The sequence below is a fragment of the Phodopus roborovskii genome, unplaced genomic scaffold, assembly GCF_943737965.1.
Source record: "Phodopus roborovskii unplaced genomic scaffold, PHOROB, whole genome shotgun sequence".
Classification (NCBI taxonomy): domain Eukaryota; kingdom Metazoa; phylum Chordata; class Mammalia; order Rodentia; family Cricetidae; genus Phodopus; species Phodopus roborovskii.
The window spans coordinates 2,581,913-2,605,612 of record NW_026126407.1 but is presented as its reverse complement, the minus strand read 5'-3'; the positions used below and the strand labels follow the sequence as shown (position 1 = coordinate 2,605,612).

General features: G+C 42.9%; 1 protein-coding gene across 10 annotated transcripts in view; it reads left to right on the top strand.

The window, feature by feature from the left end:
- Rhot1 (ras homolog family member T1) overlaps nucleotides 1-23,700 on the top strand; it is a 375,056-nt gene that overhangs the window by 57,238 nt on the left and 294,118 nt on the right. For 4 of the 10 annotated variants that reach the window (XM_051179789.1, XM_051179786.1, XM_051179788.1 and 1 more), the window contains one exon: nucleotides 2,222-3,299. In XM_051179789.1, coding sequence (XP_051035746.1) covers nucleotides 2,222-2,339 — 118 coding nt within the window. In that variant the 3' untranslated portion in view covers nucleotides 2,340-3,299. Of the gene's footprint in view, nucleotides 1-723; nucleotides 868-2,221; nucleotides 3,300-23,700 lie in introns of those variants that run through there. The other 6 variants (XM_051179792.1, XM_051179787.1, XM_051179794.1 and 3 more) reach the window with 3 other exon arrangements.

Genomic DNA, 23,700 nt, shown 5'->3' with positions numbered 1-23,700 from the left:
TCATGTTATGGCCCCCAACTATAAAATTATTTTTGTTGCTACTGTTATGAATCATAATGTAAATATCTGTGTTTTGTGATGGTCTTAGGTAACCCCTGTAAAAGGCTCATTGGACATCTCTTGCCACACAGGTTGAGAATCACTGCTTTAAGTCATCTCTGTCTCTACTGGAAATGCAAACTGTTCATCTCTGTATGGATCCTTGATGATCTAACAGTTTGGAATGTTGAAATCATTTTTTTTCATGGATTGTACTTTTAACTTTTCAACATTCTGAAATTCTAAGCATATAAACTTCATGATTAGTGATTGTTAATGTCAGTTATCATACGTTGTGAGGTAATGTTTATGGTAGTGGTTTAAAGGATTTTTCTCAGTGTCTCATATATACATACATACATACATACATACATACATACATATATATATGTATACGCACACACACACTAAGATTAGCTTCCAAGGAATATGTAGGGGGTGCATGTAGCAGCTTCAGGTTTCCTTGTTCAGTGTATTAATGTTTTAAGAGTACATGGAGATAATTTTTAACTCAACAATTATCTATGTAATGCATATATTTTAAATATAGAAAGCATAAGATTCAGTCTTATAGAAAAGTAACCCAAAATATATGTAGGATGCTTATTTGAGAGATGTTATTTTAAGTCCTGTTCTTTGGTGAGCCCTGCTGTGAACTGCCAACTGTGTGCATGTGTATGAAAGGTTAAAAGCCCGTGTAGCTGAGTGGGGTGCCATGCTGTTAGCAGACGACGAAGGCAGTATTACTCACCAGGTGCACGCCGTCAGCTCTGTAGAAGATTCCATCTTCATGGAGTCATCTCATGGTCAGCTTTTTCTTGACGACAGGTAACATTTCCCGCCACCAGTGAGTTGACCTTAGTGGAATCTTCTGAGCTAGAAAAATCTAAATATTCTCTTCCCTAACCCTTTAAGAAAATAAAAAAACTGTTGGAAGAATTAACTTGCAATGTAGAATAAGCCTGTGTTATCACTTTGCTTTGTAAAACATAACTGAGAAGAGACTGCTGTGAGAATGCAATGTGGTGTGCATGTATTCTTTGGCTGTGGTGACCAGCATGGAACACTGGCTGTGTTGCAGTGGTTTCTAGAGAAGAACAGATTGCATTTCCTGAGAGCTAATCCAAACAGTCTGGAACTATCACCAAGGCTAAGTAGTTGTATGCATTCGAACTCTTGGCTCTTAACTCCTTTGCATATGACAGCATCTTGATCTTTCAATGTCTGATTTTTGCTTGAATTCTGCCTTATTGTAAAGTAACCAAGACTGTCTCACTAAGCTCTTAATTCTGGAGGTTTTTATATTACCTCAATTGTTTGCACTTAACCAAGAAGCCACCCTAATTCTCTTCATTGACACTTAAATAAAATGTCCCAGCCATTGTTTTAATCTTTATCCTCTTCATGGTAAGCTGTCATACTTGAGATACCTGAGGGTGCTTAGCATGCTCACAAACTCAGTTTGTGGTATTAGGCTGTTCCTGTTGTTGTTGTGTATAATATAGCTTCATTTGTGTCATTAGTTTTTGATGCATCATATTCCATCATGCCCTTTACCTGGTATCTTTATCACTGCCTGTCTAACATCAAGGTTTGTTGGTTTTAGTTTTAGTTTTTTTTCTCTTCAATTATCAGTAACCAAACTAATACAAGCTGGTCAGTCTTCCCTTCCTCTTTGGGAGGAATTTTTTAGAGGGGGTGAATTTTATTAGTCTCAAGTTTTTCACATATTAAGCATTTGCTCTTGAGATAGTATTATTGTCACTTGTCAATTAACTGCTTACAAGATAGTTTTTGATTGCTGAGTATAGAAGATTTTGTCTTACATTTCATGAATATGACCCTCAGAATTGTGAGACTCCAGCCTAATTCTTATTTGGAAGGATTGTGGTGACATTAAGAAGTATTCAGCTGATTTATCTAACTTTATTTCTCATGTGACAAAAATATATAAAATTTTAGATGTCAACTTCCAAGTAGTTGCTCATTGTAAAGACGTTTGTCTTTTCTGGTGTCTATATTGTGTGTATAGCCATATTTATAAATGTTTTGAGTAAGCATTACTGTATGCAATTAGCCTGACAAGTGTGCTAATACTTCCTCCAGATAGATTATTAGGTGATTGCTGTAAAATTTTCCTACTAATAATGTTTTAAATATTAATTCTATTTTCTGACTGCAGGCATGTGACACAAGCTGACCTCAAGAGCTCCACGTTCTGGCTTCGAGCGAGTTTTGGTGCTACTGTTTTTGCAGTTTTGGGCTTTGCTATGTACAAAGCATTATTGAAACAGCGATGATTAAAAAACAAAAACAAGGCCTACCAAAAGCAAATACTTTTATGTACATTCTGAATGCTTTAAATTCTGCTAGAAATATTGAGATATTTATACATGCAGAGTTACTTTATTAATATTTGTAATTCATGCATAAGAGTATTTTACTGATAGTAATGACTGCAGTATTGGCTGGCATGTGGAGAGAAAACACCTTAGTAGCCAAACTTAAGTGGCTAAATTTCAGAGGCCAAAAGGGAATATTTTGTAAATAATGTATATATTTAAACAAGATGTGGTTTCCCACACTGAGATCTAGAAATGGTGGCAAACATTTCTACATTAATGTCATAGTGTTTGCTTGGCTCATCCTGCTAGGTTTCAGTCACCAGAAATTGTGTTATTCATGGATCACATATTTATTTCACATTGACTCAGGATGATTCTTTGGCTTCTATAAGCCATTTCTCTCTGTTTTTAAGATCACACAGGAGTCAAGGTCAGCTTTCCAAAACCACTTCGTTTCCATCACTTACAATAGGCCAGCATCGAAGCCATTGTGAAATCTAGAAAATTGTGTAGCTGAGCGTGTGACTGAGGAGCTGAGGCGGCAGCAGTTAGCAGAGGTGTTACTTGTGTGACTACATTGCTTCTTTGTCAGTGTGTGGGATTTTATAGCCCTTTCAATCAAATGGGAGAACAATTTGTATATTATCAATGTTTTTAGTTTAAATAAAGAAGCCACCCTGACCACTGCTGAATTTCACCTGAAGTGAAAACTGTTCTATAATGGCCGTGTCTGTTGTAGTATATCGCTGTAGCTGCATGTGTCATGAAGTGTTCTATATCTGGCCAGGATAATCTAGAGACAACACTTTTTTAATGATAAAATAAATCTAATGAATATACACTCTCACAATAAACCTATTTTTTCCATCATTGACCTTTTCAGGTATTTAAATAAATAACTGCTGTGTAATGTGATCTTGGGTTTTTTTGTCTTATGAATTAAGTATCTCTGTCCAGATGTGAGTCAGCTCCTCTGGTTTCTATATTTCTTAGTGTAGAAGTTATTTTTTTATACAAAAATGTAGTACTCAGTAGGAAAGAAGCCAAATAGGATTTGTGTGTATATGATCTCTCTAAAGTCTACAGATGTGTCCTCAGAGGCCATTGTGCCTCTGCCTGCACCTACTTTAACATGATGGTTTTTCCCTCTGCTCTTCTGAGGACATTTTCTCACATGATCACACTTTGTGAGCAACTAATAACAACTTAGCCCATCACAAACTTGTTCTTTTGCTTATCCCTGTCTCTCCTTCCTTTTCCCATTTTCATTCTAAATTTGAAGAAAAAAAAATTTTAAGATTTATTATATATGCAGTGTCTTACCTGCATGCATGCTTGAAGGCCAGAAGAGAGCACCAGATTTCATTACAGATGATTGTGAGCCACTGTGTGGTTGTTGGGAATTGAACTCAGGTCCTCTAAAAAAGCAGCCAGTGCTTTTAACTGCTGAGCCATCTCTCCAGCCTGAAGAAAAAGCAAATTAAATTTGGCAATTTTCTATACTTTTTGTATTATACTGTATTTGGTTTATCTTTGTGTATATTGGCTAGTGTGTGTGTGCCACAGCATGTTTGTGGTCAGAAGACAAGTTAGAAGAGTTGGTCCTCTGGTACAGTGTGGGTCTTAGCAATGGAACTCAGACCGTCAGACTTGGTAAGCAGGTGCCTTTGCCTGCTGCCTATCTTTCAGGTCCTTAATTTTTATTGTTTTCTGGCAATTTCCCATGTGCCAAATAAATTGATCTCATTAACATACGTTTCAAAGACAGCTATTTCTTCCCACATTTCTTTTTGTTTTAATTAAAATAATATGCCTTATAGATTGCTGTGTTTCTGATAAACAGGAAAGAAAGCAGTTTGTCAAGAGATGGAAAGTGGCCAGGCATGGTTGTACACACCTTTAAACCCAGCACTCAGGAGGCAGAGGCAAATGGATCTCTGAATTCAGGTTAGCCTGGTCTACAGAGTGAGTGCCAGAACAGTACAGACTACACAGAGAAACCCTGTATCCAGTTGGGTTGGGGTATGTGTGTGGAGAGTGCTGGGTTTATATATTTAAACTTATTTCCTCCATCTAATTAATTAATTAAGAGACAAGGTCTCACCTAAGAAGTACTTCGGCTGGCCTGAAGACTCCCTTTGTTGACCAGAATTGCTTTGAACTTACAGATCCACCTCCCAAGTGCCAGAATTAAAGGCCACCATACCCCATTTGTCTTTGTTGGTGAATGACCCACACTGTGCAGCCTGGCTACCCTCATCTGTGTCAGCTGAGGCAGTGTGGTGAGCAGAGGTTATGTCGCTGTTTCCCTCTTCAGCTTGGAGGTGTGTGGGTGTGCTCCTTTGTCTTATATACTCTTTAGGAACTAGTTAATATGAGAGAGAGAAAAAAAAACAGTATGAGGCTTCTTCTGACTTTGACAGTTTGCTCCAGAAATGCAAGCTGTAAGAATACTAAGAAAAATGAGGGAATTAGGAACTAAAGTATCACAAAAAAAACTTTCACTGAAACCGGTTGCATCATCTTTTAAATGGACAATTCTGAGACTACTTGTTATGATTTTTCTCTTTGAACATTTTCCTATTTATAGTTTGAATTGTGCTTTATAATTGAATAACCCAGGATTTGTTATCAGAGTGATTCCTATCAGAGTGCATGTAGCAGTTTAACTTAAAGGTTGCAAACTCTTTCTGTAAAAGGCATAAACAGCAAACATCAGGCTTCCACTACAGAACCCTGTGTAGAATGAAGACCCCTATAGACACAAGGTAAGCAAATGTGACTACATTCCAGTAAGACTTCATGTAACTGAAATTAGGATTTCCCACAATCTTTACATGCCACAGAAGTCTTTCTGGATTTTTCTTTGATGATCAGTTTTTTTGTTTCTGTTTTTTCTCATGGGTAATGTGAGTTGATGTAAGTGTATTAAAGTATATATGTGTGTGTTTATCAGTGTATAAGAAGGCCTGAGGTTGACATCATGTGTCTTTCTTAATTGCTTTTCACTTTATTGATGAAGCAGGGTCTCTCATTTGAACCCAGAACAAGCAAATTTTCCTAGTCTAGCTAGCTTTCTCAAGGAAATCCCATCTCTACTTTCTAAGAACTTGAATTACGTGCAGCCCTCCATGCCCAATGGTATTTACGTGGGTTCTGGGATCTAAACCATAGTCCTCATGGTTACACTGAGTCATCTCTCCCCAGTCCCTTGCATATTCTTTGTTTTGTTTTTTTGAGACAGTATCTCACTAAACATGCTATTATTAGATAAGGCCAGCCTCAAATTCAGAGTTCCACCTGCTTCTGCCTCCCAGGTACTGGGGATAAAGTTATGAGCCACCACACCTGGCTCTCTTGGGTTTACTTGACCATTAAAAATCTAGAGTTCACCAGGCTTTGATGTTGCATCACTTTAATTGCATCACTTGGGTGGCAGAGACAGGAGGATCTCTGAATTTGAGGCCAGCCTGGTTTACAGAGCAAGTTCCAGGACACGCTCCAAATCTACACAGAGAAACCTGTCTCAGGTTTAAAAAAAAAAAAAAAAAAAAAAAAAAAATGGAGTTCATTTTTAGATGTACAGAAAGTGATTTAAGGGTGCTCCAGTGGCGCAATCGGTTATCGCGAGGTACTTATACGACAGAAAGTGATTTAATTGAGCAGCAGTTGTTAAATCACCTGATTATTTTGGAATTGGAAATGTACAACACTGGGAAGAATGTGTTTGTATGGAAACAAAGGATGGAAGTGGAGCAGGTGTCTATGTATTTGGAGCCTCCTTTATATGGGTTCTGAACTGGATGTTGGGGCATGTGTGAAATAATTTGAAATGGTGGTGCCTGGCCTTCCATTCCTATGGGGAGAAGTCATAGTAAGTAGAGAAGTTATATAAGTGCAGTGGTAGCTAAGTCACCAGAGATTTTTCTTCAGTTGAGTTCCCTGAAAGTTCTGCAGAAGGTGATGTTCAATTTAGACCTGAAATAATTCACACTTAAAAGAGTTGTCTGTCAGCTTTGGGGTAGTGGCACACACCTTTAATCCCATCACTTGGGAGGCAGAGGCCAGCCTGGTCTGCAAAGAGAGTTTCAGGACAGCTAGGGCTCTTACACAGAGAAACCCTGTCTCAACAATAACAACAACAAAAAGTGTCTTACTAAGTTGGAAAGTTCAAGTGCCTGTGTGTCTGTTGCTGGAGTTGGCGGTCAGTTCCCATTTCACTGAAAGAACTGCCCCCAGCTTGGCTTGTATAAGAATTGAAATTCATACTTTTGTACAATCTGTCAAAACAGCAGCTGAATTTGAAAGTACACTGTGTAATAATGTGCTTGGAACAGGATAGGTATTCATCTCAAACAGCATGGGAACAGTGCTAGGCCGTTAGCTGTAAGTGGCAGCTGAAATACACCAGAGTACAACTCTTTTGCCAGCCGGTGTAGACAGAATGTCACCTTGCATTGCCATTGGGGTTCAGCCACATGTAGGATTTACATTTGGAAAGGGGAAATGACTATGTCCAGGCCCAATGAGAAGCTCTGCTTGGCTAGCAATTAGATAAAAACAATTAAGAGATGGCTGGCTTATGCAAGTTCTAGGCTCCCAGCCAGAGCTCCATGATAAAGACCCCGCCTCGGTGGATCTCTGTGAGTTCAAAGCCAACCTGGTCTACATATTCCAGACCATCCAGGGCTACATAATGAGACCCTGTCTCAAAAAAAAAAAAAAAAAAAAAAAAGACTGTGAAAAGAAAAAAGGCAACAAGCCCTTTGAGAGTGTGGGAAGATGGCCCACAGGTAAAATACCAACTAAAGAAGAGCGTTAATTTTGCAGGTAGATTATTTGAAATCATGTGTCCTAGAGAAATAGGAGTTCCCTTGACAGTTTTCAGGCAGTCTCTTAGTTGATAGCCTTTGTTGGAAGATACAACTTAAGATGCTCCGAGTTTGCAAGACAGAAATGTATACCATCCTGGCCTGGGACAGTCCGAGGTCCTGGGCATGGAGAGACTATAAATTTGGCTCCTGTACAAAACAAGATAAAGGGGATTTAGAAGCATCTGAATGTATTAGGTTTCCAGTTTTCTGTCCCCAGTCCCCACCTCAACACTGCTCTTACTGAAAGTGTCTAAGAGTCTGCTCACTTTCAGGACCCGTGAACTGTAGTAGCCTCTTGGGAAACCTAACCTTAGGACAAATTTTTGGTCTATGAACACCTCACATTCTCCTAGAATGCAGCCAGTGCAGTTTTAATTGAACTAAGCAATCCTTTTTTAGGGATTTATTCTTCTAGCTTTCATTTTCCTTTTCTTATTCTCCCTATTTCTAGAATTCTGAGAGCTGTACAGTTCATTGTTTCTACCCATCATTAAGGGAAAAGATAGAGAAACATTCCCATGGTAACAGTTTTATCTCAAAATATCTGAATGCTCTCAGTTGCCCTCCTACTCCAGGGAAAAGATGAGCTGCTCCCCTTCCCCCATCTTCTCAGAGTACAGTAGACTGGTCCATCTCATGCTACAGGGAGGCCTGCTCAAACCAGGATCAGAGAATCCTGAGAGCCAGACTAACCAGTGAGTTCTAGGACAGCCAAGGCTACACATAGAAACCCTGTCTTGGAAAAACAAAACAAAATAAAAACACAAGAATAGAGGTTCTGTGCAGGCCTAGTGGCCCTTTAATCTCAGCACTCAGGGTTTCTCTTTGTAGCCCTGGCTGTCCTAAAGCTTGCTCTGTAGACCAGGCTGGCCTTGAACTCAGATCTGCTTGCTTCTGCTTCCCTAGTGCTGGGACCAAAGGCATGTGTCACCATCACCCAGCAGTTTTGCTTTGACTGGCTTCAAACTCACAGAGATCTACCTGCCTCTCCTTCTGGGACTAAAGGTGTGCTCCACTACTCCAGCCTCCTTCATTGTTATTACAATAAATCTGCAGTCATTTAGATTTCATTGACTTCCTTGTGTCTGATTTGTAATGGTTTTACACGTTTATTTATTTGTGAAGCAGGGAATATGTACATGCCATGGCATGGATGTGGAGGTCAGAGGTTAATTTATACGAATCAGTTCTCTCCTTCCACAGTGTGGCTTTCTGGGTATTGAACTCAGATTGTCAGACTTAGTGGTACCATTATGGACAGATATCTCATTGGCCTAGCATTTATAAGTATTTTGTTGTTTTAAAATTTACTTTTATGTGTATGAGTGTTTTGCCTGCATACATGTATATGTATAATTTGTGTTCAGTGACCAAGGAGGTCAGAAGAAGGCATCAGATCCCCTAGAACTATAGTTATGGTTGTGAGTCACCACGTGGGTGCTGGTAATTGAACCAGGATCCTCTGGAAGAGCAGAGGATCTCGGTTTTCTAACTGCTCAGCTGTCTCTTCAGCCCCTTTAATTTGTCTTTTTAAATTATGTATAGAGTGCAGAGAATCCGGAAGAGAGCACTGGCTCTCCTGGAGCTAGAGTTAACCTGTGTAGGTGTTTTAGGAACCAAAGTCAGGTCCTCTGCTGCAACAGTGGTTGCTATTCGCCACCTAGCTGTCTCTCCAGCTCGCTCTTTCTCCAGGCTTGATGTCCCACTGCTCAGTGATACTCGATCGATTTTAGGTTTTTCCTGTTTTATTTACATAATACTATGTCTGCAAGCTGACTTTTTCTCATATGCTTTCCAATGTCTGTCTCTTTTAGACATTGTATTTTATATCTCTAAGATTCCAATTTGGGTTTTGTTTGTTGTTTAATATCTCTAAATCTCCCAATTTCTACCTTTGCCCATCTTCAGACTTTCCTCCACAGGACAGCTAGAGTGTTCCTCATAGTCTAACATAAGAGAGCTGGAGTTGGTCTCACACCTGTAATGCCAGCACAAAGGTGATTCAAGCAAGAGAATCATGAGTTTGAAGCCAGCCTGGGCTTCATAATGGTACTCTGTCTCAAACATGCAGCAATGGAATGATATAAAGACATGTTTTTAGACATTTTTTAAATGGCCAATAAGGCCTCTTAGCACACTGTCTCCTGACTTCATCTCATATTTTCACTCCTCCAGCTACTCTGCTACCCTTTATTCATAAACTGTATAATATAAGCATCTACTCCAGGGCCTCTGTACTTGATTGACACTCTGGTAGTCATGCTCATGTCCCATATCTACATAGAATTTCTAACTTCCTTCAGGGGTATTCAGATGTCATCTTAAACAAGGTCTGCCTGCTTAGGAGTTCACTCCTCCATCCTACAGTCACTTCCTATCTTGATATCTTGAATACTTCTTCATTTTTATGCATAGTACTTACCACCATCTTAAACACTATAGTCTTTTAAAAGTAAAAATGGCCTGCCAAAGCCAGAGGTATTGAATGCCCTGGAGCCAGATAGAGTCACAGGCAGTTGTGAGCTGTCATGGTCACTGGGAATTGAGTTCCGGTCTTCTGCAAGAGCATTGAATGATAAGCCATCTTCTCACCCCGTGCTGTCTCCCCACTCTTTTTGATGCAGTCTTGTTTTGTAGCCTGAGCAAAGTGAGCAAAGTCAGTCCTCCTGCCTCAGCCTCCTGTACTAGGATCACATGCCCAGCCACACCCATTGCTATATGCTATATTATACTATTTATTTAGTAGTTTTTTTGTTTGTTTGTTTTTGTTTTTGAGACAGGGTTTTCTGTTTAGGCTTGGCTGTCTTACAACTAGCTCTGTAGAGCAGGCTGGCCTGGAACTGACAGAGATCCACCTGCCTCTGCTTTCAGAGTGCTGGGATTAAAGGAATGCACCAACACATCCAGCAATATTCCTCTATATAATTAATAAACTTTGTTACTTGTTAATCTCCAGACACTGTAAGCTCCCTAAGGCCACAGTTTTGTCTGTTTTGGTCACTGTTTCTAGAATGATACCAGGAATAGCAGATGCTTATTTATTGGATGAAGTGAGATTCAATTTAAGGCAGTGCTTCTCAACCTGAGGGTTTTCACAGGGGTCACCTAAACCATAACAAAACACATGTTTAAATTATAATTTATAGCAGAAAAATTAGAGTTATGAAGTAGCAATGAAATAATTTTATGGTTGGGAAGTTACCACAATGTCAGATGTTAAAGGTTTGAAGCATTAGGAAGGTTGAGGCTATTGATTTGAAGAGTTGGGAGTGTAAAAAAAAATAGCCAAGCATAGTGGTATATACCTGTAATTCAAACACTCAGAAGTCAGGGGCAAGAGGATCACTTGGCCTACATAGCAAGCTCCAGCCTGTGGTTTCAGAAGGAGACCCTGTCTTTAAAAAAGAAGGAAAGAAAGAAAACGCCCCTGAAAAATAGCACATTTAATAAATTGTGATTTCTAGAGTTCTCACATGTCATTTAATTGTAATAACAAAGAATCATAATTATCACCACCACTCCCATTATAAATACAATGGAACTGAGGCTAATGAGTTAGATTGGCTTGATGTAGACCTAGCCTTGCAATGGGACTAGGCTTAGCTTTTAGAGAGGCAGAAAAGCTCTCTCAGAGTTAACTTTGCTTGTGAGCCTTCCCCTAGGGACCATGCAGAGCCTCCCCCATGGACGTGGTATAAGCAGCCCAATGTTTCTGAATTACACCACTTCGAGAAAAGCCCAGCATGGCACAGTGAGCACAGCACCTGCAAATGCCCAGGAGAGTCCAGGACTTATTTTTAGCCAGGATAGGGAAAGTGCCGAATATCTTCCAGAAGAGTTGGCAGCTGGCAGGCTGCTGATACAGTTGTGCTTATGTAAACTGTTGGCAGAAGGGAGTCTGCCCCACCTCTGCTTGCCCATGCTCTGTCAGACAGCACATTCTGTCGGGTCATAGTTCCGGAGTTGTTTGTGGCGAGAGGGTGATTTGCAGTGTGCAGAGAACATAAGAACAGCTGGCTGGCTCCCCAGGTCTGAGTAGACATTGAAGCCACCCCTTGAAAGTTCTGTCCACCAGTGTCTGGTTTCCCTCGATGTTACCCAGTATAAATAAAAGAACAGAAGCACTTTCAAATGGTACAGTTGTTAAGCAGAGCAGTTAAGCTCGTCTGACCACACAGCTCAGGTGTGCCAGATGAAAGGGATCTATAACATCCCATCCTGCAGAAGCTGCCAATACCCAGAAACAGCTGACTTTTACTGGATCTGTGTGCCCTTTCATGGACAGTCAAGATAAAATGTCTTTTAGCAGGGATTGATTTTAGTTACATCTAAACCAAAAACAAAACTTAGAGCAAACAGTGTAATGAAGCCTCCTGTGCCCATCACCAAGCTCCAACAATAATCAACTAGGGCAGTCTAGTTTTATCTGTTCTCCCACAATCTCTGGAATTATTTGGAACACATTCCAGACAACACATTATTTCACCTGAAAATATTTCATTGTGTACCGCTATAATAGGGTTTGGTTTTTTTATTTGTATTTTCAAAACAGGGTTTCTCTGTGTAGCCCTGGATATTCTAGAACTTGACACCACTGCCCAGCAACTCCTAATGAATTTTGAAGAACAAATGTGGCCTGTTGATAGTGCTGTACACCTTTAAGTCCAGAGCTTGGGAAGCAGAGACAGGTGGATCTCTGTGAGTTCAAGGCCAGCCTGGTCTGCCAGTTCCAGGACAGCCAAAGCTGTTACAGAAAGAAACCCTGTCTTGAAAAAAACAAAAACAAAAAAGAACATGTGACTGAAATTCTAATTAATACACTTAGAAAGGCACTTTCTTTTTTTTTAAAGATTTTTTTTTTTATTATAACATTATTCTACATGTATCCCTGCAGACCAGAATAGGGCAGCAGATCTCATTACAGATAGTTGCCAGCTACCATGTGGTTGCTGGGAATTGAACTCAGAACCTCTGGAAGAGCGTCAGTGATCTTAACCTCTGAGCTATCTCTCCAGCCCCAGGAAGGCACTTCTTGAAAGAGTGTTGATTATTACTTTCTGAAGTCTGCCTTGGTGCCTGCATTGAGTAGATGTTATATTAAGGAGTCTGCCCAGGATGCTTTTCCTGGTGATTCGTCCCAGTGGGGGTGCTATGGCTGTTCTTTCCACTAGAGGGCACTGTAGCTCCAGGACTTCATGTGGCTCGTAGCCAACTTTGCTACTGCAGTGCCTATTAGGAGGCAGTATTTAGTGCATATTTATTATTAGGCACCAACTGGGTGCTTCCTGTGTCAAGGATGGAGATAGAAGAGGTCAAACACAAAGTCCTGTGACATTGTATTGGGAAATGGTTTCTTTGTATTGCCTTTTAAAACATCAGCTATGTCATCTGTGGAAACTATTTTAGCTCTCCTCCTGCTATAAACTGCAAATTCGGTTACCTGGTTAGATTTTTTCTAACCGCTATATATGGTCTTTTTAGAAAGTGAATGTATCCAAGCAAGATGCCAAGGTGAGCTCATCTTTGAAATAATTTATTTCTGATTTTGATACCATGTGTTGAGTCTGTTGGCAGGAGGGAGGAGACTGATCCTTACTGAGAGCTGCCTGAGCCATACCCTGTCCGTTTTCTCCTTATTATCTGCATCCTAGCAAGATGGATGGTAATAGCGTTATTTAAATCTCAAAGAAGAAAACCATGGTGGCACATACCTTTAATCTCAGCACTTTTTTTTCTTTAATATATGTATTTTGAGACAAGGTTTCTCTGTATAACAGTCCTGGCTGTCCTGGAACTCACTCTGTAGACCAGGCTGGCTTCAAAATCACCGAGATCCACCTGCCTCTGCCTTCCGAGTGCTAGGACTAAAGGCATGCACCACCAACGCCTGACAATCTTAACATTCTCAAGGCAGAGGCTGGCAGATCCCTGAGTTTGTGGCCAGCCTGGTCTACAGAGTGAGTTCCAGGACACCAGTACAGCCAGGGCTACACAGAGAAACCCGGTCTGAAAAACAACAAACATCCCAAAGAAACATGAGGCTGGGCAAGTAGCTACCGGCCAACTTTATATGGGGCCTTGCATTTGGTCTTCAACACCACAAAAATAAAACACTGGAAACTGAAAAGAAAGAAGTCTGTCAGGTGTAAGCTCACACTTGTGATCCCATTAGTTGGAAGTCAGAGGCAGGAAGATCACTACAAGTTCAGAGCCAGCTCAGTCTAGGTAGTGAGGTCCAGGCCAGTCAGAGCCATAGGAAGAGACCTTGTATCAAAATAAGCACCAAACTAACTAAATAAACCCAAGGAAGCACATTCACTTACCAGATACAGGTGTACTTTTAGATGAATAATTTTTTTTCCCACCAAACCTGACAGGACACTGACAGCTGTGGTCCTCTGATGTAGAAAATGTTGGGCTTTGTAAAGACACCTTGATAATTAGGAGGGCTTGCGATAGCACTACAACACAGGCGTCTGATTATGAGATTTTAATGAGTTCTTGTCATGATGCCCCATGTATTGGTCTCCACAAACTCTTTCCATAGCTATGATGTTGGCTTCTGCAGAGTGAAGCCATCTGTCATTAGAAACATGACATCATCACTGGGGTTCTGCTCATGGAGATACCTTTGTGCTGATGTCTACTCACCTCTCCCCCACTCTCCATCCCCCCACCCCACACACCTGAGACAGGTAGCAAAACCAAGACCCACCAAGTCTCTATTCCAATCCTGTAGTTTAATGAAGACACATGTGTAAGGAGTATGGTTTTCTGCCCGCCGCCTAGTCTTGTCCCGCCGCTGCGCCAGCCCCAATTAACACACCGAGACTCTGTATTTGATATTATTCTTTTGGCCCATTACTTGTTTCTTATTGGCTAGCTCTGTCTTAAGTATTAACCCATTTCTTTTTAATCTGATATTTCCACGTGGTCTTCTTACCGGGGAAAGGGGCCAGCGTCTCGTCTCCCCAGTCTCTCCATGCTGACTCCTCCTTCCTACTTCCTCTTTCCTCCTTGTTTCCTAGTCCCTCCTATCTTCCTTTCCTATTGGCCAACAGTGCTTTATTCATTAACCAGTATGAGAAACATATACAGAATGACATCTCCCATCACACATGTATGATCTGAGCAAAACCAGTGAACTCTTGAATGTTCTGTATTAACACAGTGTGTGCATTTAAATGCTTTTCAGCTACTCCTTTGTAACCCACTTACACACTCCCTTCTCCTGCCCTGGCAACACAACTAGACCCCTGTCACCAGAACTCAAGCTGTGCTGGTTAATGCCTTGGTTACATTAAGGAGCAAATGACATCAGGCAGTGGGGAGGATGGATTTACTGGTTTAGGTTAGGAAAGAAGACACAGGCGGCTGGTGGCTAACACAGCAGAGCCAGGAGGCAGTTGGAGAAGCCCAGTCCTGAAAATTCTGCTTTAGGCAGTCACAGCAGCCAGGTTCTGGGAAGCAAGGACAAGCGTGGGTGTGTTCCTAGCCACCAAACTCTTCCTAAACCCTGGGATAATGAATGAGCCTTCAGCGGGAGTCTGCTCTCTGGTGAAAGGACTTACCCCTGCAGACTGTCCTTCTGCAGATGCCATTGTGCTCCAGGAACCATCTGGCAAACATGCTCCTTCATTCCTTCAGTGTTTCTGGTAATTCCCCCTTCTTGGATATAAATTGCTTCAGCAAGCCAAGCCAGTTGAATGTTTACTGGAGCTTCCCAGGCTTTCCCTAGCCTGGTTAACCACATAGCTCATTGCCTATGGAGCTGCTCACAGCTAATGAGCTCTTGGAAACATGCCTCCCTCTTCTCTACTGTTCCTGTGCGTTTTAGAGTGTGCAGAGCCAGACACAGGAGCTGCAAAACAATGCTACAGCAACCAGATGGAGAAGCTGGGCAAAGCACATGCATTCTTGTGGTAGGACATCCTTCCTAGAGAAGGGACAGGCTAACTCCAGCTCTGCAGAGGACTTGGACAGCTCCCTGAGGAGCCACAGCAGGCTGCCACAGCTTTAGGGCAGATCACATGTTCTATGCTACTGCTGCACAGAGGTGAATGCCTAGGAAACAGAAACTGCCCACTGCAGCCTCTGGGTCCTGTTTTACACAAAACCAGTTTCCTCCCCTGACCTGGCTTGATGGTATACAAGTGGAGGGTCATGTTGGGACCATTTGAGCAAGCCTCCTGCTTCCAGCCTGCTTTACTGATTGCATTCAGAGAACAGAGATGACAGGATAGATTTGTTCTTTTTCCTTCCTTCCTTTTTTTTTTTTTTTTTTTTTTTTTCTTTCTTTCTTTCTTTATGACAGGGTTTCTCCATGTAACAGTCCCAGCTGTCCTGAAACTCACTCTGTAGACCAGGCTGGCCTCGAACTCACTGAGATCCGTCTGCCTCTGCCTCCCAATTGCTGGGATTAAAGCTATGTGCCGCCACCACCCAGCCACTGGTAGAGCCCTTCACAGACATAATGGGCTTATCATCTGATGAATTATCAACTGTAGCCCCACTCATTTACAGCCATGTGATCACTGGATTATCCTAAAGGGGTTCAGAGATGAAGCAATCAATGCCTAAGACTCAGAGTGTCACAATCACACTAACAACAGCAAGCAGCTCCTATGCAGATTCATACCTGATCTTAGTACACACAGTCCTACTGCCATTTGTTGATCCTTTAGGATTTAGCTTTAATCACCTACTTGGACCACCTTTTGCATTCATCTCTACTAGGTACCTTCAGGTTTTGTCAATGTCTTTTCCACCTGATACGGTCCTCACTAAGGCAAAGCCATGCATGTCTCTCTAACCAGTGTCTGGATACAGCCAGAAAGATGTTTATCTGCAATGTTTTGGAAGGGAAAGTCAGATAGAGATGTAGTTCAGTTGGTAAATTGGCCATCTAATATGCACCAGCAGCACATAAAATGACTCATGCCAGCAATACTGGGGGGTCACAAGTTCAAGGTCAACTACATAACAAAATAGGGGCTACCTGAGAACCTGGAGGTAGGTTGGGGTGGAGAAAGACATAAACAGGAATTAGAGAAAAGGCCTCCAGGAGCTGCAGAGATGGCTCAGTGGCTAAGAGCAGTTGCTGTTCTTTCCCAGCACCAATGTTGGACAGTTCACAGCTGCCTGTAACAACAGCACTAGGGGATCCAGTGCCTTATTTGGCTTCTGTGGGTACCAATATACATGTGACATATATTCACACAGACATATACACATAAACAACACACCTTTAAAAAATATTTTAGGTGAGGTGACATATATTTTAATACCAACACTTGGAAGGCAAAGACAGGCTGTAAACTCAAAGCCAGCCTGTTCTACAGAGTAAGTTACAGACTAGCCAGAATTATATGGTGAGACCATGTCACTAAATAAATAAAAATGTGGGCTGGAGTAATAAGTCAGCAGCAGAGAGTACTGGCTGCTCTCCCAGAGGACTTGGGTCCAATTTTTAGCATTCCATATAGTACCTGGGGATAATTCCAGTTCCAGGGGAATCTGATGCCCTCTGTTGGCCTGCAAAGGCACTGCATGCATGTAGTACACATACATATTCAGGCAAAACTTGAATATACATGAAATAGTTAAATTTAATTTAAAAATATACACACAGAAAACTATCTCCCAGGTTCTGGGGTTAAAATGTATGTGTGTTTTCCTTTGTTTTTTTATTTCTATAGATAGATACAGCCTTCTGCAGAAAACTGCAGATCCTCTCCCTTGTTCACAAAAGATGAGATTAGGAACTGTGCCTTCCCTGAAGTCCTAGGACTAAATAATGACAGAGCTGGAACAAGAACACAGCTCTACTGACCCGTTTTCCTGTTGTCAGGCACTAAGAAATCATATCCTAAACTGCATTTTCTCTGTCCTGTCTAGAAAAGAAGGCTGATGGGTAATGATCAGGCTTCTGGGCTAGCATGAGAGAGAGGAGGGTTAGAGAGACGGCCAGTAAATCTCAGAGCTCAGAGGGAGGTCATGGCTCATCTAGTCCAACCTCTGCATTTGCAGATGAGAAAATGGGGGCTGGTGCAGATGAAGAGATTGCCCAAGGTCACATGACAAGCTGGTGATGGGGCTGAGCATGCATGCCTCCTGATCCCAGGGGATGTGCTCTTGCTCAGCTGCTACACTCCCGAGAGCTGAAAGTTAACCTCCCATCCCAGAAAGGTAGATGGCCTAGCCCTCCCAAGCTGCTCTCCAAGGGGCCGGTCCCTGGAGACCTTGCCTCTTCTAGGCTTTTCTTCCCTCTCTTGGTGGTACCATGCTTAAGTAGGGTGTGTTCTGCATAAATAATAATGAACATTCTCCTTCCAGGGAGGAAGGCCACGTCTGGACAGGCAGTGTGACAGATGGTATTTACAATACACACTGAGGAGTTCCCCCAGAGCCTTGCTTGGGCTGTGTAGATGAGACATGGAAGAAGCAGTTAATGCCCACTGCCTCGCTCCCTCCTCTGCTCTCAGGAAGCTGCTGCTACTGCATTGCCATCTGCAGTATCTCCCAGGTGCTAGCTGGCTCCTATATTCCTAAATGTGAAGGTTCAGGGTGCTTTTCCTCAGCTGCTGCTGCTGCTTCCTTGTCATAAAGCCTGCCTTGTGCACTCCAAGCCATTCTTCACAGAAAAAGGAGCTTGGTGAAGTCCTGTTAGGACACACTGACTCTGAAATGCCATCTGAAGGCCTGGCAGAGTAGAAAACAGATGGACTCATTCATTGAGCACACATTTTGTGTGTCTGTGTGTATGTTGTTGGCAGTTGAACTCAAGACCTTGTGCATGTTGAGTAAGCATCCTACCACTGGTCCACTATAACTTAGGCTTGCCTTGAACTCACTCTCTACCCTAGGCTAACATTGAAGTTGGGATCATTCTGTTTGCTGGAGTTACAGGTGTGTACCACTATATCCAGCCTTTTTTGTGGGATTTCTGTGTTCTAGGAACCAATTAAGACACTACAAACAGTCCTTACCTTTATGAACATTACATTCTCATGTAAAGATTGGCCACAAACCATGTAGCTAACTTCCTTTGGTTCTTCAAGATACCCATCAGTTCTTTCCCTCTGGAGTCTGTAGGGCACTGGTACCTGGCTCTATGCAGTGGTATATCAAGAGAAACCTCCCCTGTCATTCCACACATATCATCTAAGAAAAAACAAGACAGAGAATGAGACAAGAAGATCATGAGATCAAGACTAGCCTAGGCATCACAGGAAGATTTTGAGAAAGATAGGTACAAAGTACAATCTGGTATACAGTGATATGCACTGATGATCCTGGCCATTAGGGATGCTGAAGCAGGGGAATGTGAAGTTTAAAGCCAGCCTGTACTACATACTGAGATGCCACATCCTTTTTCTTCCTTCCTTTCTCCTTCAAGAAACAAACAAGTAGACTGATGTTTGCTCCATAGTCTGGGACACACCCTAAGTTCCTGACCCCTAAAAACCTGTACCTAGACCAGCCCTATTTGGCACTCTGAGCCTCACTCAGTTGTTCTGGGAGAGCCTTGGGCATTTATACCACCATGGACAGGAGGTTTACTATTTGTCTATTGGCTCACTTTGTTTATTTTTGTTACAGTGCTAGGAATTGAGCTCTATGTCAGGTCAGAGCTCTGCCGCTGAGCCCTATACTTTAACTATTACAATGAACAATTTGGTGAGAGGAATGGTTTTTCAAACCTCCTCCAGTTACAAGTGTCTTAATATCCCTTTTGTAAAAGGTAGGTGCCTTTTTGAGGATAACGTGAAGTAACAAATGAGGAAGTGTGTTGAAATAAAGGCTCACACACATAAGTGTATCATTGTGATTGTGCAGAAACATCTTTTCTCCATAACATAAAACTTGTCTTTTGTTGGAGTCTGAGAGTAATAACTATGTAATTAGACTTTGTGTCATATCAAGCCAGGCATGCTCTGTTTTTCATTAAACTGACATTTGTTTGGCTTCTACCGTGTGTAGTCTTGTGCATTATGGTGGATGTGAAAATTGAATAAGCCATAATCTTCTTCAAAGAATGCACATGTTGGCATCAGGAAGATAAAACTCAAATTAATGCAATGCAAGGTCAAAGGAAGGAAGGGCCCACCTTGGCAAGAAGATTGAGGAAAGGATGTCAGGCCTTGGGGTTTTCACTAGAGGGTCAGGCAACATGGACCTTCATCCAACAGACAAGACCTAACCATTGCATAATCACATGCCATCACACAGAAGAGCTTCCCCAAGGAGCCGGCAGGGAAGGAAGGTGAGACGAGGCAAAGCAGCTGGCAGGGGGTCCGAGTGTGTGATTAGATCAGCCTTGGGATTGGCAAAGTTTCCTCTCTGCCTTTTTGAGCTCAGCCATTGGGTGCCCACACCTCTCTTTGAAAAGGTTTGGTGTCTGTGAACCTAGACATCTTTCAATAATGATTTAAGTTACTCAAAAAAGTGAGGGCCCTGGAGTGAAGAGACGAAAGGAAAGGGAAAAACTCTGCTTAGCAGCCTTGTTCTGTTTGATCTCACAGACAGCGGGCAGGGCAATAACGGAAGAATGCTGGAGTTGGGGATGGAGGGTGGTTGGATTCCAAGTGACGGCCTCCTCCTGGAGCTAGGTCCGCTGTTTGGACTTGCAGACTTCAAACATGACTCGGGGATTCCTGGAAGACAAAAGAATTCGGGGCTGAGCCTTGGATCTCAGTCAAAAATAACTCATGTCTTCATTTCAGGCAGGCAGAAGCAGCAGCCCAGGCCTGGCTTGCCGGCTCCTCAGAAGACTGGAGCTACAGGTGCGCTGAGAGGGTCAGCTTAGATTTGCTGTGGAGAGGAGCCTTGAAGGGGTATGGCCCTGGCTGAAGATGATAGGAAACCCACATGTAAGAGGTTATGATAAAAGCTGCCCTTTTCATCCTCCTGGGTGCTGCCTGCCGTTTGCTTTGAGTGTTAATTATAGCCCTTAATGTTCCTGCCCTGGCTTTTCATTAGCTTTAGGTATCCACAAACAAACAACTTGCTTCCATGCCTCTTCCTCCTGGCTTCTCCTGCCTCTTCAGTACAGGGGTTTGAGCCCAGGGTCTTATGCATGCTAGGCCGGTACTATGCCAATGAGCCATTCTCTGAGTGCCTTCTGGCTTTTCTTTTTCTTTTTCTTTCTTTCTTTTTCTTGGGGAATGGGGTTTTCAAGACAGGGTTTCTCTGTGGCTTTGGAGCCTGTCCTGGAACTTTTTCTGTAGATCAGGCTGGCCCCAAACTCACAGAGATCCTCCTGCCTCTGCCTCCCCAGTGCTAGGAGTAAAGGCATACGCCACCAATGCCTGGCTGCCTTCTGGCATTTCAATGACAGCCAGACTGTTCTAGTTCTGAAGGCAGAGTCTTCCTCCCTTAGAGGGTATGTTTGAGAGACAGCCCCCTGACATTCTCCCTGCCATGTTATGCTACTGGGCTGTCACTAGAGGGTTGTCTGATTTTCTTCCAGGAGGGCAGGCTTGGCTCTTTTCTAACAGTTTGTAGTCTCAACATCATGGCCAGAGTTTGGCAAATAATGAACACTCAAACATGTTAGTTGGTGCTATTGAGCAACTGCCAGCTTAATCCGCCTAAAATGCTGCTTGGGTTAGACTCTGACTGCTTCCTGGTCGCCTGCTGAGCAAGGGCCAGCCTCCTCAGACCACATGAAGGACTTTCTCAATACAGTCCTCCTCACTGGCTTTCCCAGCCTTATTTATGTCCATCCACTTAGCTGTTCCCCCTCAAGGTCTGCTGTGGTCTGGCCTGTCTTTACCACAGCCATTCCCTCCATGCAGGAACCCTTACATACTCTATCCCAAAGCTGTCCCATTCTCACAGCTCATCTCAGTGGTACTCTCCTGCCACAAGCTTGAACCGCTCTTCCCCAGTGCCACTATTAGGATAATAAAAAGTCTCCAAAGGTTCATGGATTAAAGGCTTGATCCTAGCTTGGAGCTCTTGGAAACTTTTAGTTTGTTGTGTTCTTGGGACTCGTTCTTTGGTTGTGGGTCTCTAATCTCTCCTTCTTTTCTTGTTGTTTCCAGCCCAGTGCAATTTTACTCTACATACCTGGCAATATGCTGCCTTTCCATAGCCCCAAAGCAACAAGCCCAAAAGTGTGAGCCAGAATACATCTTCCCTTACCTCCCTGTTTTTGAAGACAGAGTCTTACCATGTATATAGCCTTGGCTTGCCTGGAATTCACTATGTAGACCAGGCTGTCCTGGAACCCATAGAGATCTCCTTGCCTCTGCCTCCTAAGTGCTGGGATTAAAGGTGCATATACCACCACACCCAGTTGAAGCTTTTTTCTTTATAAGGTGCTTGTGTCAAATACTTTGTTACACTGGCAGAAAGTTGGCTAACATACTCAGGATTTTATCTGTTCTCAGTTGCTTTAGTCTGTTTTGTTGGGAACTTCAAAAGAGGTCATGGAGCTATGGATACTGCTTAACAGTAGGTGATTTGCCTACTGTTTGACCACAGTACCACACACACACACACACACACACAGTCCAATATCATTTGTCACTAGATTCTATGCACGGACTCAAGGCAGACTCATGTACAGTATACCCTACCACCTATGGCATGCTGTTGAATCAAAGTGGCCTTTCCCTTCTCTGTCTTTATCAGAATGTTCTGGTATTCTGTTGGCCTTATGTCAGAATGGAACTAAAGCTACCAAATTGTCAAGTTTCTAGGCATGGCTGTAGACTCCAAGTCCCATTGCCTGCTGGGTGGGGGGGCACATGGTACCTAGCTATAAATTCCCCTGGAGTTAAGAGATGGATCAGGTTGTTTAGGGAAGCTGGGCATTCTTGAGGACAAAAGAGTGAACTCAGATTTACAGACATTGGATGTCACAGATGGTCTTAATGGTTTCCAAATCCAAGTAGCCATTCTCCTTCTAGCAGAGGACTCCTGCTGGGGTGATTCCTGGGGAGACCCCAGGGTTCTTTCTTAAGGGCTTTGGGGGACACTGGCAAGGTTGAGCACCTGTTCCTAGGGGCAGCAGATGATATATCTTCTCAGGTCCTTCTCCCCTTTGTCTTAACTGCTGATATTCATGTGACCTCTTTTATGGACAGTACCTCCAGGACAGTTCCTGTCCTCAAACCGAATTCCCTTTGAACAGTTAGAAGAATTTATTTATTATTGTATGTGTGTGGGTGTTTTATCTGCATGTATGTCTGTGTGCAGAGCCCATGGAGGTGAGCGGAGTGTGTCAGATCATCTGGGACTAGAGTTACAGTTGTGAGCCACTATGTGGGTGCTGGGAATCAAACCCAAGTCCCCTGGAAGAGTAGCCAGTGCTCTTAGCTGCTGAGCCATCTCTCTCTAGCCTCTATTTGTTTAGAAAAGAGATGAAGTTTTATAACCAGGCCTGATGTGCAGATTATAATCCCAGCCTCTTGGGAGGCTGAGGCAGAAAGATTCACAAGTTCAAGGCCAACTTTAGCAACTTAATAAGAACCAGTCTCAAAATAATATACAACATCCTCTGGGCTCAAATAATTCTCCTGCCATTGCATCCAACTAGAAGGGATTTTTTTATTTTTTTTTCAAGTGTTACTGTCCTGCTGCTCACTGTTCTTCCATGCTGCCCTTGGGATGGAATCCAAGCTCCATTTTCAGGAAACCAGCAGCCCTCGCGGCCCTGTCACTCCAGGCTGGCCATGTCTACTGATGCCTTACTTTAATTTCCAGCCATGCCAGATCCCTTGCAGTTCCCTTCCCATGCTGCATGCCCTCCCCTCTGCCTGGACTGCTGTGTCACCTTCCACGTGACCTAGTTATGGAAGCACTTTCTTTGGGAAAACCTCTTGGTTCCTCGAAGACCCCCCCCCTTCCTTTTACCCTGTATGACCCTGAGCTTCTATGGAATCCACCTCCTCCACCCCCACCTCCACATGCTTGCCCAATCCAACCATTATGGAGGACAGAGTTTGTGTTTTATCTCTGTGCTTTCAAAGATCTCCCCTAGTATTGAGTAAGAACTCAATAACCATTCAGTGATTTCATGGAGCCTGCAAAGGTGCCTTCCCCAGGAAGAGATGACTGGGTTGACTGTGATGCTATGAGCTGTCCCCCAGGCTGGAGAAGAGAAAGCACAGTGAAGGGCAGCTGGGAGTCAGTGAGTGCTGGGCTGCTGGACATCTCTGCAAAGTGGCCATTTCTTCCATGTACCTGTCTCTGTCTTTCCAATCCCGTTACCAAGGTTTCTGAGCTATCTCTACTGCCGAAGTCTGAGTGTCAACAGAGCCAGCACCATGCATGTTATGTCAAGTCTATAGTAGCAGGGTTAGGACAGGCAGGGACCATGGCCTCTGGGCCACCAGCAGCTGCTTATTCTTTCTTGTAGGCTTCTTTTCACAAAGATTCCAACCTCTTTTCTGTCCCCTGAAGGCTGTTTTCAAAATCTCACCCCCATGCAG